Raw genomic sequence first — 13,514 nt, forward strand, 5'->3', positions numbered from 1 at the left:
CAGTTTTTATTCAATTAACTGTTGAGGGTTCTTTTATTTAGCACAAACTCGATCTTAAGGTATTGGAGGGGTTTACATGAGCTTTATCTACATTATACAGGAGCACTTGCATTTTTGAGTTGGCAGAGCCTGGTGGTAATAAGTGCAACCTTATCCTTGAGGTTGTTCTGGTGTGTTTGGGGGCTACCATTTGCAGCGATCCAAGTGCACAGTTAGTAGTAGGAGTTTGCTCCTGTTATTTTTAAGGGGCCAGGAGGCCAGTGGCAATTTTTTTACTTACTCTTCCACTCAAAGGATTTCACCTTTGTTTTTTAGGCATTTACTATCATCGTATTTGCCGTGTTGTATATGTGGAGGGAGTTTAGGGCTCTCTGGATCCTATTTTAGAATTGTCAAGCAAAACAATGTAATCCGCAAACTGCAGTATCGTGATCTTGGGTTTTCTTATTTTTGGGGGAATTAAATTGGTGTGTTTTAGTGCCGAAGACATGCCTGCTGTGTATAGATTAAAGAGCATTGGAGCGAGGATGTATGTATTTTTTTGACACACCTTTATTTTGTAAGCAATAACGCACATTGTTCACACACTCGGTTAAACCAAACTGCGCTTAACAGAAATTAAGAAGGATTGGATTGGTCTCTTTCCTTCATTTTATGTGCTGTTGTTGTTGCTCCGCCTACCAAAAAAATAGATGAAATGGAGTGGATGTTGTTTGGGCTTAAATAGGAATGTTCTAGGGTTTTAAGAAAATTGGGGTTGAACGTTTTATTATTTACGGTTCCATGGGATGGCCTTGTGAAACGGTTGGTGCAGCAGGAGGCTTGAGACGTGTGATGCCTGTGGGTTTTAGCACCACAAATAAACTTGTACAAAGAACAGCAGTTTCAGAGTTGTATGTGTGTTTACCTGACAAAAAAGCAGCTTGCTGGTTCCAATGTAAACGCATGTTCCTACCACACACACAAACAGCTGAGATCCGCTGAGAGATGGTAGCTAAGAGTGCAACACAGAGCTCTAAAATTGCATTAGTGTGGTGAAGTGCTATATAAAGCAAGATAGTCCCTCTCCCTCAGTTCTTGTAACAAAACCTTGTTGCCCCATTTTCTGTGCATGCTATATTACTTTATAGAGTGCTAGTGCAAACTCGTTGCCAGGAGCTGACTAATAGGCATGTTTACATGGAAACAGAGCAGCTGCAAATGATCACATGACTCAGGTAAAATGAATGGCTTTTGAAGGCTATCTGGAGGTCAACACTATGTGTAGGCCCTCTTTAATCAGATTACTGTTGCAAACTATTTTGATAACGGTCTTTAAATCAAAGTGGAAAAAACTAACTAGAAGCAGCGTTTTAGTGGGATGCATCATTATGAACCGCAGACAAGCCTAACTTCAGAAGGAGGCGCTAGAGACATTATCTGTACAGCATCAGCATCTGTCCTCCTTTACAGTGCAAGTTTGGTGGGCAGGAGGGCCAAAGATGGCATGAAGGGTGAGGTACAGCAGGAGAGGGGTAGGGCGGAACAGGGAAGCAATATTAGTATGGGAGTAGGGGAGGGAGGAACTAGAGGTGGTACAGTGAGCAGTAGTGTGGCTCACTGGTTAGAGGCGGCAGACCCGAGAGCAGAGGACGGCCCGGGACCAGGGTTCGATTCCCGGCGCGGCAGGTTTCTGGACCAGGGTCAGCGGACTCGATAATTCTCTCGCCTCGGTGCCCACTCTGATCAGCTATCACACTCGGCAACTCTGGGCATAAGCTTGCCTCATCTGCACTAACGGCCCCACCAGACCGCCGGGGATGCCTGGTCTCACCCTGGAGATACCCATTAAGGGATCATCTCTCAGGGAAGCCAGGAAGGGTTTCGCAGCGGTCGAAGCGCGGAGATACTCCTCCGGGAGTCGATCCTAGCGCTATATAAAAAACTTGCAATTAGGAGTGAGTCTGAAAATGCACAGACAGCGTGCTTGGAAGAACAGACTGCAGACCAATGCACTGTTAGAGAGTGCATTTGTAAAAGAATAAACAGCACAGTCATGTAGAACCTGTTTGTTATATGGCATTAAACCAGATGATGTGAAACAGCAACGCAGGAAATTCCTTTCTTTTGTTCTGCATACATTCAGGTGCCAGATTTCTCCGCCATAAACCTCAAAATAACAACTGCCCCCAATAAAAAAGGAAAACAAGTTTGGTCTGATTGTCTGGCTTTGAGGCCTGCAGGACTTAAACTGCTACTGAACCTACATCCCAAAAAAATACACCTGTTTATAACTGCCCACTTAATAAATACAGTATCCATGGATGCCCGCACTGCGACGCTCCTGCGATCACTTCTAAATTGAAGGGAAATCTATTTTACAGTGAACATGGTTAAATTATTAAACATTCAATTGCCTCTGAAAGCCTCTTCCTTTGGTGTGTTGAAAGTTGCATTCCATTTTCAGTGATACTGGCTGCCAGAGTCTTTACTTTGTAAGACCACTCAATTGTGCTGTTTACGCTGTCCAAGCAATTATGTGCAGTTTTCCATATGAACTCGTTTAGGAGTTGCATAAAAAGCAAAGTATACCAGAACATGGCCCAATAATCACCTAACAGGAAAGCATATCACATAGCATAGGCAAGTCACACAAGTCTGTGGCAATACTTTAAAAATTAAACAGATCAGTTCACCTCCATATAAAGAAAGGGGGCCAGGGTCGCTTCATAACAAAGAAAAAAAAACAACGTTTACTCTGTTTGTCATTTAGCAAATTCCTCTGTTACTGACATCATCAGAAAAGAGGGCGGAGTAACAATGAGAGGAGGGTGGGTGCGAAGGAGAGGGAGAAAGACGTAGCCAACCAGCATGCTTCAAATGCGTGCAGCCACAAAAGAAGTAGATGAGGTAAAGGGGGAGGGCAAAAAAACATAAGCACAGCACAAGCTTTGTGCAGCCAAACCATAATGAAAAAAGTTCCACAAAAGAGGATGGAAACAAGAACCAGGACCATGGGACAGTGATAAGAAGAACACACACAAAGAACAACAGGAAATAGTATGGCAAAACCAATAGAAACTGAAGGAAAGTAAGTAGCAAGCACAGGAACAATGAAAAGCAAGGGTGGATGAAAGCACCTTTTAAGATTTATATTAAATACAATAGATTTCACAAGTACAACTCAAGCGATGTGCAGTCGAAACCTAAAAAGAGAGTCGTATTTCATGTCACAAGCCCATACAAATGTTTTTTTCACACCGTAACCCCATTAAGCAGGCCCCAGGCGTAGCTCTCCCATGCTGCTGCACCTCTCTGCTTCCTTCCTGTTTTTCTGAGTGCTTTCTCCTGCTTTTTGCTTGTTTCTTACTTCTTTCTCCATCCTTTCCCCTCCATTTTTCAGCTTGATTTCTCCTGCTTTTGCCTTGTTTTTCACTACTTTCTCCGAAAAGCAGCTAGCATCTCCAGCACTTTGAGGCCCTTACAGGTGATTTGCTGCAATTTATATATACTGATTGATTGATTTTAACATGTATTAAGGAACTATATAGCAATTGGATTACTGCTGGGGAAATCAGGTGAACAACACTTTGTGTAGCTAAGGAACACTGGGGCGCACAGTACAGGTATGACTTTCAGTGTCCTACTGCGTACTTATTATTTCAGTATGGAATGTGGCTTTACATTGATTATGGCAGGCTTTAACAGACCAGCTATACAAACATACTATTTACAATAATACACAACACAATTATCAACACAACAATAAAGGTAAAAAATAATATTTATTAATTCGCAGTGATTTAATATCAAATCAAATAAATAGCAAAACTAAGGATATGACTACTTATCAGTCAACTATGAAACAATGTTAGAATGAAAATATAACACACTGTAGGGAAATTAACAATGCAAAGTTAGTGCATAATAAGTGCATAATAAGTTTTAAAATATTCTGTGAATCTGTGGAACTAGCACAATCTGCATATCTGTTTCAAGTCCATTTTTAAGAGGTAGTGAATCCTCTGCATCTACAGAACGTGTGTTGATGGGTGATTATCCATTTCTGGTGAACTCAGAGTAGCCCTCCTTAAGAACAATAAAGCTAACAGAATTTGTAAGCAAGAATATCCATTACTTCTAATTATTTTCTGTACCAAAGCCATAGTTAGCCCCCTGCATTCTTGAATAAATCCTCAGAAACTTGGACATAGACAAAGTCCAAAGGCAGCAGTGGAGAATCGCAGCATGTGTAACTCAGTAACTAGATATTAAAAGTATAGTTAAAGGAAAGCTACAGATATAGATTAAGTCACAAGAGAAAGGACATGGAAGATCGCCAAAAGTCTGGCACTAAGTGATTTGTCAATTAAGGATGTACTAAGTAATGGAGAAGCCGGGAAGGGGATCCATAGTCTCCTGTAGTTTGGGGCTTGCCTGAATTTAAGTGCATGTCTGTGTGGGGCTAGGTTCTAGGCATAGCTGCAATGACTAAGAAGCTCAAGCCAGAACAAACGCTGCCACAGGTTTCAAAAGTGTTAGATAAAAACAATCTGAACAAGTGACACAAACATTGGTACACAATTCTGCACAGATACACTCCTGTAAATGACAAAAAGCACAATTTCCTTATCGCTTTTGGTACTAGCTTATACACATATAATTATTGTGCTCAACTTCATAAAAGAAAAATATTTTTTAAATATATGTCTCCACCTCTAGAGTTGTCATAATTTTAGGAGGCGACTGTAGAAGAATGGAAGTTGGCGATTGGCTAATATTGGTTAATGGATTTCTTCAACTAAACTTTATTGGATGGAGGTAAGCAAGACAACTACCCCAACAGTAGCACCCACACAACTGATCCCTTCACAGGAGATAGTGTCATCTGAAATAAAGTTTGCAATAGTGACAATCTCCCTCCGGAAGAAAATGTAAATCCGTCAATGGAGCTAAAAGCCTTCTGCATACTACTTATTGTTAATATAAAACAAGTACACTTGCTAGACATAAAACAACCAAGCTTCAAAAGCAGTAATGGCACTGAGTCAATAGTGGTGAATATTAGGAACACTTGTTGTTGGACAGACAAAAATAATTATGGACGGCAGTCCTGAAACTACTGATTGTGCTGGCTGTGTGGCTCAGCGGCTGGAGCAGCTGACTCTGGCGGGCGGGTCTCACGGTTCGATCGCCGGCACTGGTGGCAGCTCAGCACCAAGTGACTCTGGGCAATAGCTCAATGAATCTCCCTGATGGATCCCAGCACCTTGAGATCTTATGGGGTGATTCGTTTTCGCTTTACAAATACCAGATTTACTGTTTGCAATAAGCTACTTACAGAAAAGATGCAGCTGAGAACAATAATTGCATGGGAAGAGATGTTGAGGATACACTTCTTGCAAATTAGGATAAAGCAAGTTACACTTTTAAAAATAATCAATTGCTGAATTAGTCAGCCTTGACTCGGAACTGCAACTAATTGGTTTTGTTAATGCTTGCTTTGGCAGTAGAAAAAAACCACTCAGGATGACAAACGCTTTGCAGGTAAGCCTAACGACAAGTGCGTGTTACAGTGACCATCGTAGATTGGTGCTTTCGCATTAAAAATGTGCTTTCGATTAAAAAAAAATCGCAATTTTAAGATGGCTGCATGCATGGCTAATTCACAAATTAACCGAAGTATGCACAAGAGCGCAAAAAGAAGTAAGAGGTCTAGTAGAAGTTTGCAGCAGCCAAGCCTGCATCAATTTGTTTTTACCATTGGAAAGCAATGAATGCGCAGAGGGCTGAGCTGCAAACAAAAGTATATGTGGGATCGCAAAAAGAAGCAAGCAGCCAGTAGCAATGTTTGCAGCTGCCTGAACCTCACTAATTTTTTACAATCAAAATAAGAAATGGAAAACAAAATAAAGCATGAAGGTGAGGGATAGGGAGCCACGAGGGGGCATTGGATGAGTGGGTTGGGGGAGCTATGGTGCTGAGCATATGGGACCCTAAAGGGAGGGAGAAAAAGAGAGGGAGAGACATACAGAGAGCGAGCCATCTGCTAAAAAAAAGCACTAGAAATCAAGTAAAAAAATATTACTTTTTTGACATGAGTGGAAAAATGCAACTTATCCACTCAATAGGATGGTAATGCTCCAGGGATAGAACAAAGACAAAGCCAATGAATCAGGTGCATGCTACTGAGATAGATACAAATCTATTCAATCATAAGCAAGGTGCGGACCCAAAACCCACTGTATGTATTATTTCATTGTAGTGAAGATGGGATAATATGCCTTCAAAAAAAGACAGCTACAGCTACCTGCAGGCGAGACTTCAAAACGGCAGGACTTTGGTATTGAGAGACTTACATGCTGGCTTCCATGATGCACGGGTTGCCCTTCTTCATACATATTTAGAAAAAACCCTAAACTCGACAACGGGATACTTTTTATGAACCTTTGTTTTCAATAGCTGCACAAATGGAGGTATTGGGTAGATGTAATTTTAGAGGGCACATCGTGAATGTGGTGAGGAAGTTAAGTAGAAAAAGTTACTATAAATTGTTAGGTGGAATTGCTCCCTGCTCTGACATATATGTATACGTATGCGTAGCATATGAAAAACAAACCATCACCCATGAAGATTCTTGGTTAACAAAGTTTCTAGGTTAATTAAAAGATACGTGGTATGCTTCATGTATCCTTCAAGACTGAACTATTTAAATGAAAACTGTGCTATGAGTCAAATTATGTCAGGGACTTTACAAAGGTAAATGTGAAAAAAGTGTTTGTGAACAATTATTTGAATGGATGTTATTTTGCACTAATACCTACTTTATTAATTTATCTGATGTAGTTCAGTTATTTAATTGCAATACACTTGCTTATACATTTTTTCTAAGCTTGAAAAATATATAATCTTAACTGAAAAAATAACGTAATCTTTGCTCTTTTATCTCTTTTGTACTGCACATATTAAACAACTAAACATGTTGTATTGTTTCATTTCACTCTATAAAGAATAAGTTTAGTGTTCAAACGTAAACTGGTATTGACAATATATGCCAATATAAAGAATAAAAAATTATTTGCATCTTGCCCTTTCTTAATCTTCCCTCTTGGTGAATAAATATTGTAATAGTATGTGTATGTATGTGTTAATTCGAAAATGGTATAATTTACTAAGAGGTAATGTTACAAAATAATTTTTATAGTATGAAAAACATACTGTTCTGTCAATAACCTAACAAAACTTGTTAACAAAGTCTACTGTAAAAAGTGAAAGTCAATGTTAGGAGAAATTCCGTTTGCTTCAAGGTTAATCTTTTTTTCCAAAGCATTATCCATTGTTGTTGAGAGGAATACCCTCCATCAGGAAAGCTACTTCTGGACTTTCAAGACTGGTGGGGATTTGCTTTAGCCTCCTCGAAAGGAGTCGATGGCGTCCTTTTTGTTGGGTACGCATTGGTTCGGGATCTCCTTTTAGACTGAAGTCAAAAGTATCTACAAAAACACCACTTTTGAAATCTGCCCCAAATCCAAGACCCGTTGCACTTTTACTGATGTTTCTGTTGTGCAGTCCAGCTGCCCGCTCTAAACCACCATGATCTCCTAGATAATGAGCGCTATCCTGCTTTGTATTTATATTATTTAGATTTCCACAGGCAGATGATGAACCTCGGATACGTTTAGGAAGAATTCCTTTCCGGGGTACAATACAATCAACGAACTTGATTGAGCCTGGCTTTTTGGTGGTTTCTAGGGCTATGTCTATACAACTGCTGAAGGGCTGTGAACCTGCGGTCCCAGCTGCTCTGCAGTATGTGGTGCTGGATTGTCTAGAGCCCTGAAACTCCAAGTCATTAGAGGATGGGGTATGCTTGAGGTCTGGTTGATCCTGTTCCTGAAAAACTGTTTTCCCATTCATTTGAGAGATTTCCCCAACATGCCCATGCACTTTCTGCTTAATGAACAATCCAGTTCCAGGTATGAACAGTTCTGCTTCCTTTGTGTTTGACAACCTTGTACTGATTGTCATTGATCCAGGGTTGTTGAGCTTTTCATTGCCCGTCACTTCCTTCCAAGTTATGGGATTGTACAGAACTTGTTTATCAATAGGACACGCATCTTCATGCAGCAACCACTTGTCAATGCAATCCCTGTGAAATGTGTGTCGGCATGGCAGAAGTCTAGCATACTGACGAAGACTGAAGGCCTTTAGGCAGATCCTACACTGATGTCCTGGGGATAGCAACTTGCTACTTTGTCTAACCAACATCAGGGGAAACGATTTAAGGACTTGCTTTGGCAAACGGCTAGATCTTTCTTTGATTGCCCCCATTTCTTCCTTCGGCGAAGTCTCTAACCCATCGTATGGTTTGTGTTCAGAAGGCGATTTTGGGTTGTACCCAAGAGGCCTCCATCTTTGGTTCCTCTTCAGTCTGGAAAGAAACTGATGAGGGGGGTGACGGCCAACAGCGAAGCATCCCTGACACAGGTGGAAGTGGTTACACTCAGTACATTTGTAGCACATCCCTTCAATAGGAAGTGTCATGCAGTTGTTACAGGGGATGCCCAGGTGTCGCTCAAGCTTCTCTTTCTCAGCCGCCGTCACGGACTGGCTCGCGTTCCTAATCTCTTCCTTAAGGAGGTGCAGCGGTGCGAAGTCCTCTCTGCACAGTGGGCACTTCGCTGTGCAACCGATCTCTGGCTTTGGCTGGTGTTCGGTCCAGATCTTCATGCAATTGATGTGTACGGCGTTCCCGCAGGTCCTGCAGTAGGTGACGGGCAACCTCCGCCTCAGCAGCTCGTCCTGGCAGATGGGGCACACGTCCTCCGAGTCCAGATCCTTCTGTCTGCCCTGGGCATCTTCCTCGCCTGTTGTTGCGGGGGCCGGGGGCTTTCTCGCTGCTGGGTCTGCGCTGTGCAGACCCCGAAGGATACTGTTGATTTCTCGCTCCACCAACCCCGCTTGGTATGCGTACTCGTGGTCTCTAGGGAGCCTGAACCGCCGGAGAAGCAGCCAGCAGATGTGCTTGCAGGGCTCCTTCTCCCGCTGGAAAGAGGAGCAGTTGCAGGTGTGCGGGTCCCCCAAGAGCACCTTAAAGGGCTTGGCCTCGTCATCCTCTCGCAGCAGGAAGCCGGTGGGACCGGTCTCGCGCAGGATATAGATAGTGGTGTTGGCTGCCTGGTCTAGGTGCCAGCTGACAGCGTCGGTCGGACCCCTCCTCCAGGGAGTTTGCCTCATGACAGCTCCCCCGGGGTAGACGATGGCAAAGCACACGAAGGGGACAAATGTGCGCAACTCACCATACCCTGCAGTGCCAGCTGCGGTCTTCAACGATCATATCGATCTCGGGGAGATCTCAAGTTTTCCTCGTAAAGTAAGCAGGACAAATTAACAGTTTTTTTTCTAGTCTAGTACTTTTGGCAGTGCGGGTATCAGTCACAGGACTGTAAAAGAGGCAGTGAGGCATTCCTAACATTTCTTTCCTATGGCAACCGCACCGCCGTGCGTGCTACCATAGAGCCGGTGACGTCTGACGTATCCGTGTCCTACGATTTGCGTGACGCGTCAGACGCGAACCGTAAAAAGTTCAGCCTTCTTGAAGTGATGCGATCAGTGGTAGAAGTGGGCGGGATCGTAAGGGCATGCCCTTACTATTTAAATATAACACAGTCCGTTCCCCTACTTCTGAATTTTAATATTGCGTCCCAGGACGAAAGGCAATGGTCCGAATTTAAACAATATTGCGTGATCGTCCAGCCCTGTTTTGCAAATTAAGAAAGGCGTCTGCAGTTGCCACGACCTCCTCCCTCTTCTCCTCTGTATCTGGGGCAGGGGCCTGGAAAGCAAGACTGTAGGAGTAATAATCAGCACCGAAAACGCCAAATTTGGTGGACACTAGAGTGTGATTTACACCTTATTTAGCGAGGAGGCCCCCTGCCTGCCCCCACTGAGACCTACAATAGTCACATCAGGATGCATTTTAGGCATCACACTACTTGACCTCATCTGCCCTTTATTTTCGGGATCAGACAGACTGACGATGCCACACAGAAAGGAAAAGCACTCCAGTGTAGAATTCCTGGTAGACTGTGCCCAAACCTAGGTGCTTTAAAAAACAAGCATTTACAATGCAATTAGTCTCGCATTTTCTAAACTTTGACCTATTGGTATTGTAAATGACAATACCTTATCAGACATGCCAACCCTCCCGATTCAGGCGTGAGACTACCGATTTCAGTGCTAGTCTCCCGCCTCCCGATTCCTGCAAGCAAAAACCCGATTCCTCAGGGGCTTCAGCTGACAGGGCTCGGTATTGTGTAACGTGCTAATTCTTCCAGAAAACGTCAGAGGGGCAATGCAGGGGCTAGGAGGAGTGAAAAACCAATTAAGCCTCATTAACATGCGCAAGGTCTTTTAAAGACCCGTGAAGGTGGCTGTGTGTGTGCCCAGCTGTTTGGGGGGGGGAAGGGGGGGTCAATGCACTGCCAGCAACGTGCCAGGCCAGGCAGTGTTCAACACTTGCATCACCCTTTCTCTGCCTGCCATTGCGCGCCAATGCTTCGGAAAGGTAAGAAAAAGAACGTGCATTTGCGTTTGAAATGTCTGATCCTGCAGCAGCACACTTCCAAAGTCCACACATGACAGTAACCCGATTCAAGGCCCCATTCTCCCGATTTTTTTAAAAATATCTCCCACTTTGCTCTTCTGAAATGTTGGCATGTATGCCTTATTGAAGTTTTTTTAAGGTAAATAAAAGGCATTGTCATTTACAATGCCAATAGCTCAAAATCTCGCAAATGCGAGACCTATTGCATTGCAAATGCTTGTTAAAGTTTGTTTGATAAAATCTAAAAAGTTATGGATTATGTGGGGTCACGGTCAACTACATTACTACTCAATCCAGTTCATTTTTGCTGGCTACTAGAAGTATGTGATTGTCCTGGTGTGGTGATTTCACTCATAATTATGAATATGCTGTACTTGCATAATATACAGTTGTGACCCAAAACTATTTTGTTTCTAGCTGGAGCTGATGTTAGAATCGTAAGAGAAAGCGCCCAATGTGGTGTTGCAAAGTGTTAGACATATTGGAAAGCTTAACCAATCAACCTTAGTTAATGATTGCAGTGATTATATTACACTGGTACTAACAAGGTGAAATTTACACCCTGGCAGTATTCATTAGTGTTAAAATAACAGCATGGGAAACGAATAATGTCACAGGATGCACTGTGTTATACCGCATCATTTCTAATTTAAATTTAGACAAGTATGCTTTATAACCCGGAACTCCTTAGCCCTTTTACGCTGCTGTATCACCATAAGTCAGATGAGTGAAATCTTCTGCTGTCCTTCTGAGACAAGCACTGCTTTCCTAATGCATCTTGGTCGCGGTTTGCGACACTCATAGTCACCCTCACTTGCTTAGGGAGACCAGCAATAGCCGTTAATCAAATATATTAAAAGGTGGGCCCGCCAGGGAATAATGGTAACGAGTCCAGCTGCATTAGTATAAGCAATAAATGCATTCTGCGATCTGTAGTGCTAACATTAGCACTGCAAATTGGGTCTGCTTGTAAGTCCGTAGCGCATTTTGTCTAAGTTTAAATATGGTGGGTGGAATTTCAGTGCTGTTTTACCTAGAATTCACTATCATTTATCATCATAAAATGTTATTGGTCAAATCAATGTTATCTTCCCCAGCCCACCTGAGAAACAGGAATATATTGAAGCTAAGAAACCTTGCACGGAGTGCTATTTGCAAAACGGGCAGAGTATTGCGTAACATTGTAGCATATATATAGCGCTTTTACCACTCTGTGTGTGTAGGGGTGCTGCTGCGCTTGCCTGCAGGCACGACTTACAGGCTGTGTGGCTGATCGGGTGTGATCCATGTTTTGATCCCAAGTGCCTACTTGTTATGCGTGATGGCCAGGAGGTGCAGTTACCCAGTTATGAGACGCAGGATTTAGCAGTGTGTCTAATCGATGAACAGTGAGAGGATAGTTGACTAGCCCATGCCTGTTTTTATTCTTATGTTAAGAGTTTTGTTGAAATAAGGCAAATCCCCGGACAACCCAAATCACCATATAAAGAAACAAGAACAAGGTTTAATATTGAGCGGTTGTTATATCAGTGTTTTTGACTGTTAGCATCCACCTCTGTATAATTTTACAAACATTTCACACTTCGCATTGGGGCCTTCTTCCATTTTACTGCCACTACGTTTTCTATATAAGGGCTCAGAAGAAAATGCTGTTTGTTAGATACATAAATGAATTATTGGCTGGCTATATTCGGACCAGGAATGCACCGTAATCCCTCACCCAGTTCTTGCAATATCCTGCTAGTGTACTGAGAAACGCGGGGTGTATCAGCAATTCTATTACAAAGCCTGAGCGGAACTTGTGCCCGGTCCTCCTGTTTGCACCACGGAACGTGGTAAATGCATGATGCAAATCTTTAAGTCATATTTATGAAGCCACTCATAATCACTTTGGATGGCTTTGAATGGTTTCATAAATATGGAGTAATTTGACACAGCAGAAATCCCCGCTTTGCCTTCTTCTGCACAAGGGACACGTTGCAGTAGGTGTTTCCATGCAACTCCCATGGTTTTTGATGCATTCCTTGATTTACAAGGGCTTGTTATCCTGGGAATGTATAAAATCTTACACCTCCCCAAGGGAGGCACAACAATGAGAAATATCTTTATTTTTACCAGTAGTTTTCTCTTTCTATATGTGCAGCACACATAGAAAGAGGAAAAAGCCTCTCAGGATTGTTTTTGTGCAGGAAGGTGCCCCTTCCTGCACAGAAACAATCCAGCATGCAACAGGGTGCCTGCATTGGCGCTAAGCTGACGAAATGGCGCCAGCACTGGGGGAAAAGACAGAAATGGACTGTATTGGATAAATACGGTGCATTCCGACCCTTTCCCTGTGATGCAGGGCAGCATAGCAAAATAACTTGATGGGCTGCCCTACGCTACCATTACCGTATATATACCTCTAAGTTCGCAAACTTCACTATCTCTCTCCTTCATGCACAAGTACTTTTAACATGTGCAGCCTGTTTTGGGGGCACTGCAATTATGCAGCAATGGAGGACAAAATTATGTTGCAGTGTTGACTACATTATGCAGGAAAGAAAGGCCGCAGAGTAATGTGTGGGACATTTTCTGATACTTTATTATTTTGACTTTTTTACACATACCAACAGTCTCTGCAAAGCTTTTGCCTCATTAATACCAGTTAAACATACAAGTGTAGCAGCGAAAACGGTGACCAGTCAACCTTTGGAAAGGGCCTTCTACTTCACAGCAACACAAGTCACGTATTTTGAACAATGTGAGCTACAAAAGATTTTTTGTTCAAACAATCAGATTATGCAGCCGATGGTTTATTATGTGGCACATATGGCAGAGCTTTAATTATGTGAAAAACGTTTGCAAACTAGGATATTTTGCCATTCATGTTTGAACTTCCTCATGCGGTCTCTGTTGGGTGGTATTTCTAGACACATACAGTGCTTGG

At 42.6% G+C, this 13,514-nt stretch overlaps 1 protein-coding gene across 1 annotated transcript; it reads right to left on the reverse strand.

Annotated features, from left to right (window-relative positions):
* Positions 1-3,745: 3,745 nt before the first annotated feature.
* On the reverse strand, positions 3,746-9,435 carry ZSWIM2 (zinc finger SWIM-type containing 2). The gene has a single exon (XM_086935363.1). It carries the CDS (start codon positions 9,214-9,216, stop codon positions 7,309-7,311), a length of 1,908 nt encoding a protein of 635 aa, XP_086791489.1. The 5' UTR covers positions 9,217-9,435; the 3' UTR covers positions 3,746-7,308.
* Positions 9,436-13,514: the final 4,079 nt, after the last annotated feature.

Source organism: Lissotriton vulgaris, chromosome 8, assembly GCF_964263255.1.
Source record: "Lissotriton vulgaris chromosome 8, aLisVul1.2, whole genome shotgun sequence".
NCBI lineage: Eukaryota > Metazoa > Chordata > Amphibia > Caudata > Salamandridae > Lissotriton > Lissotriton vulgaris.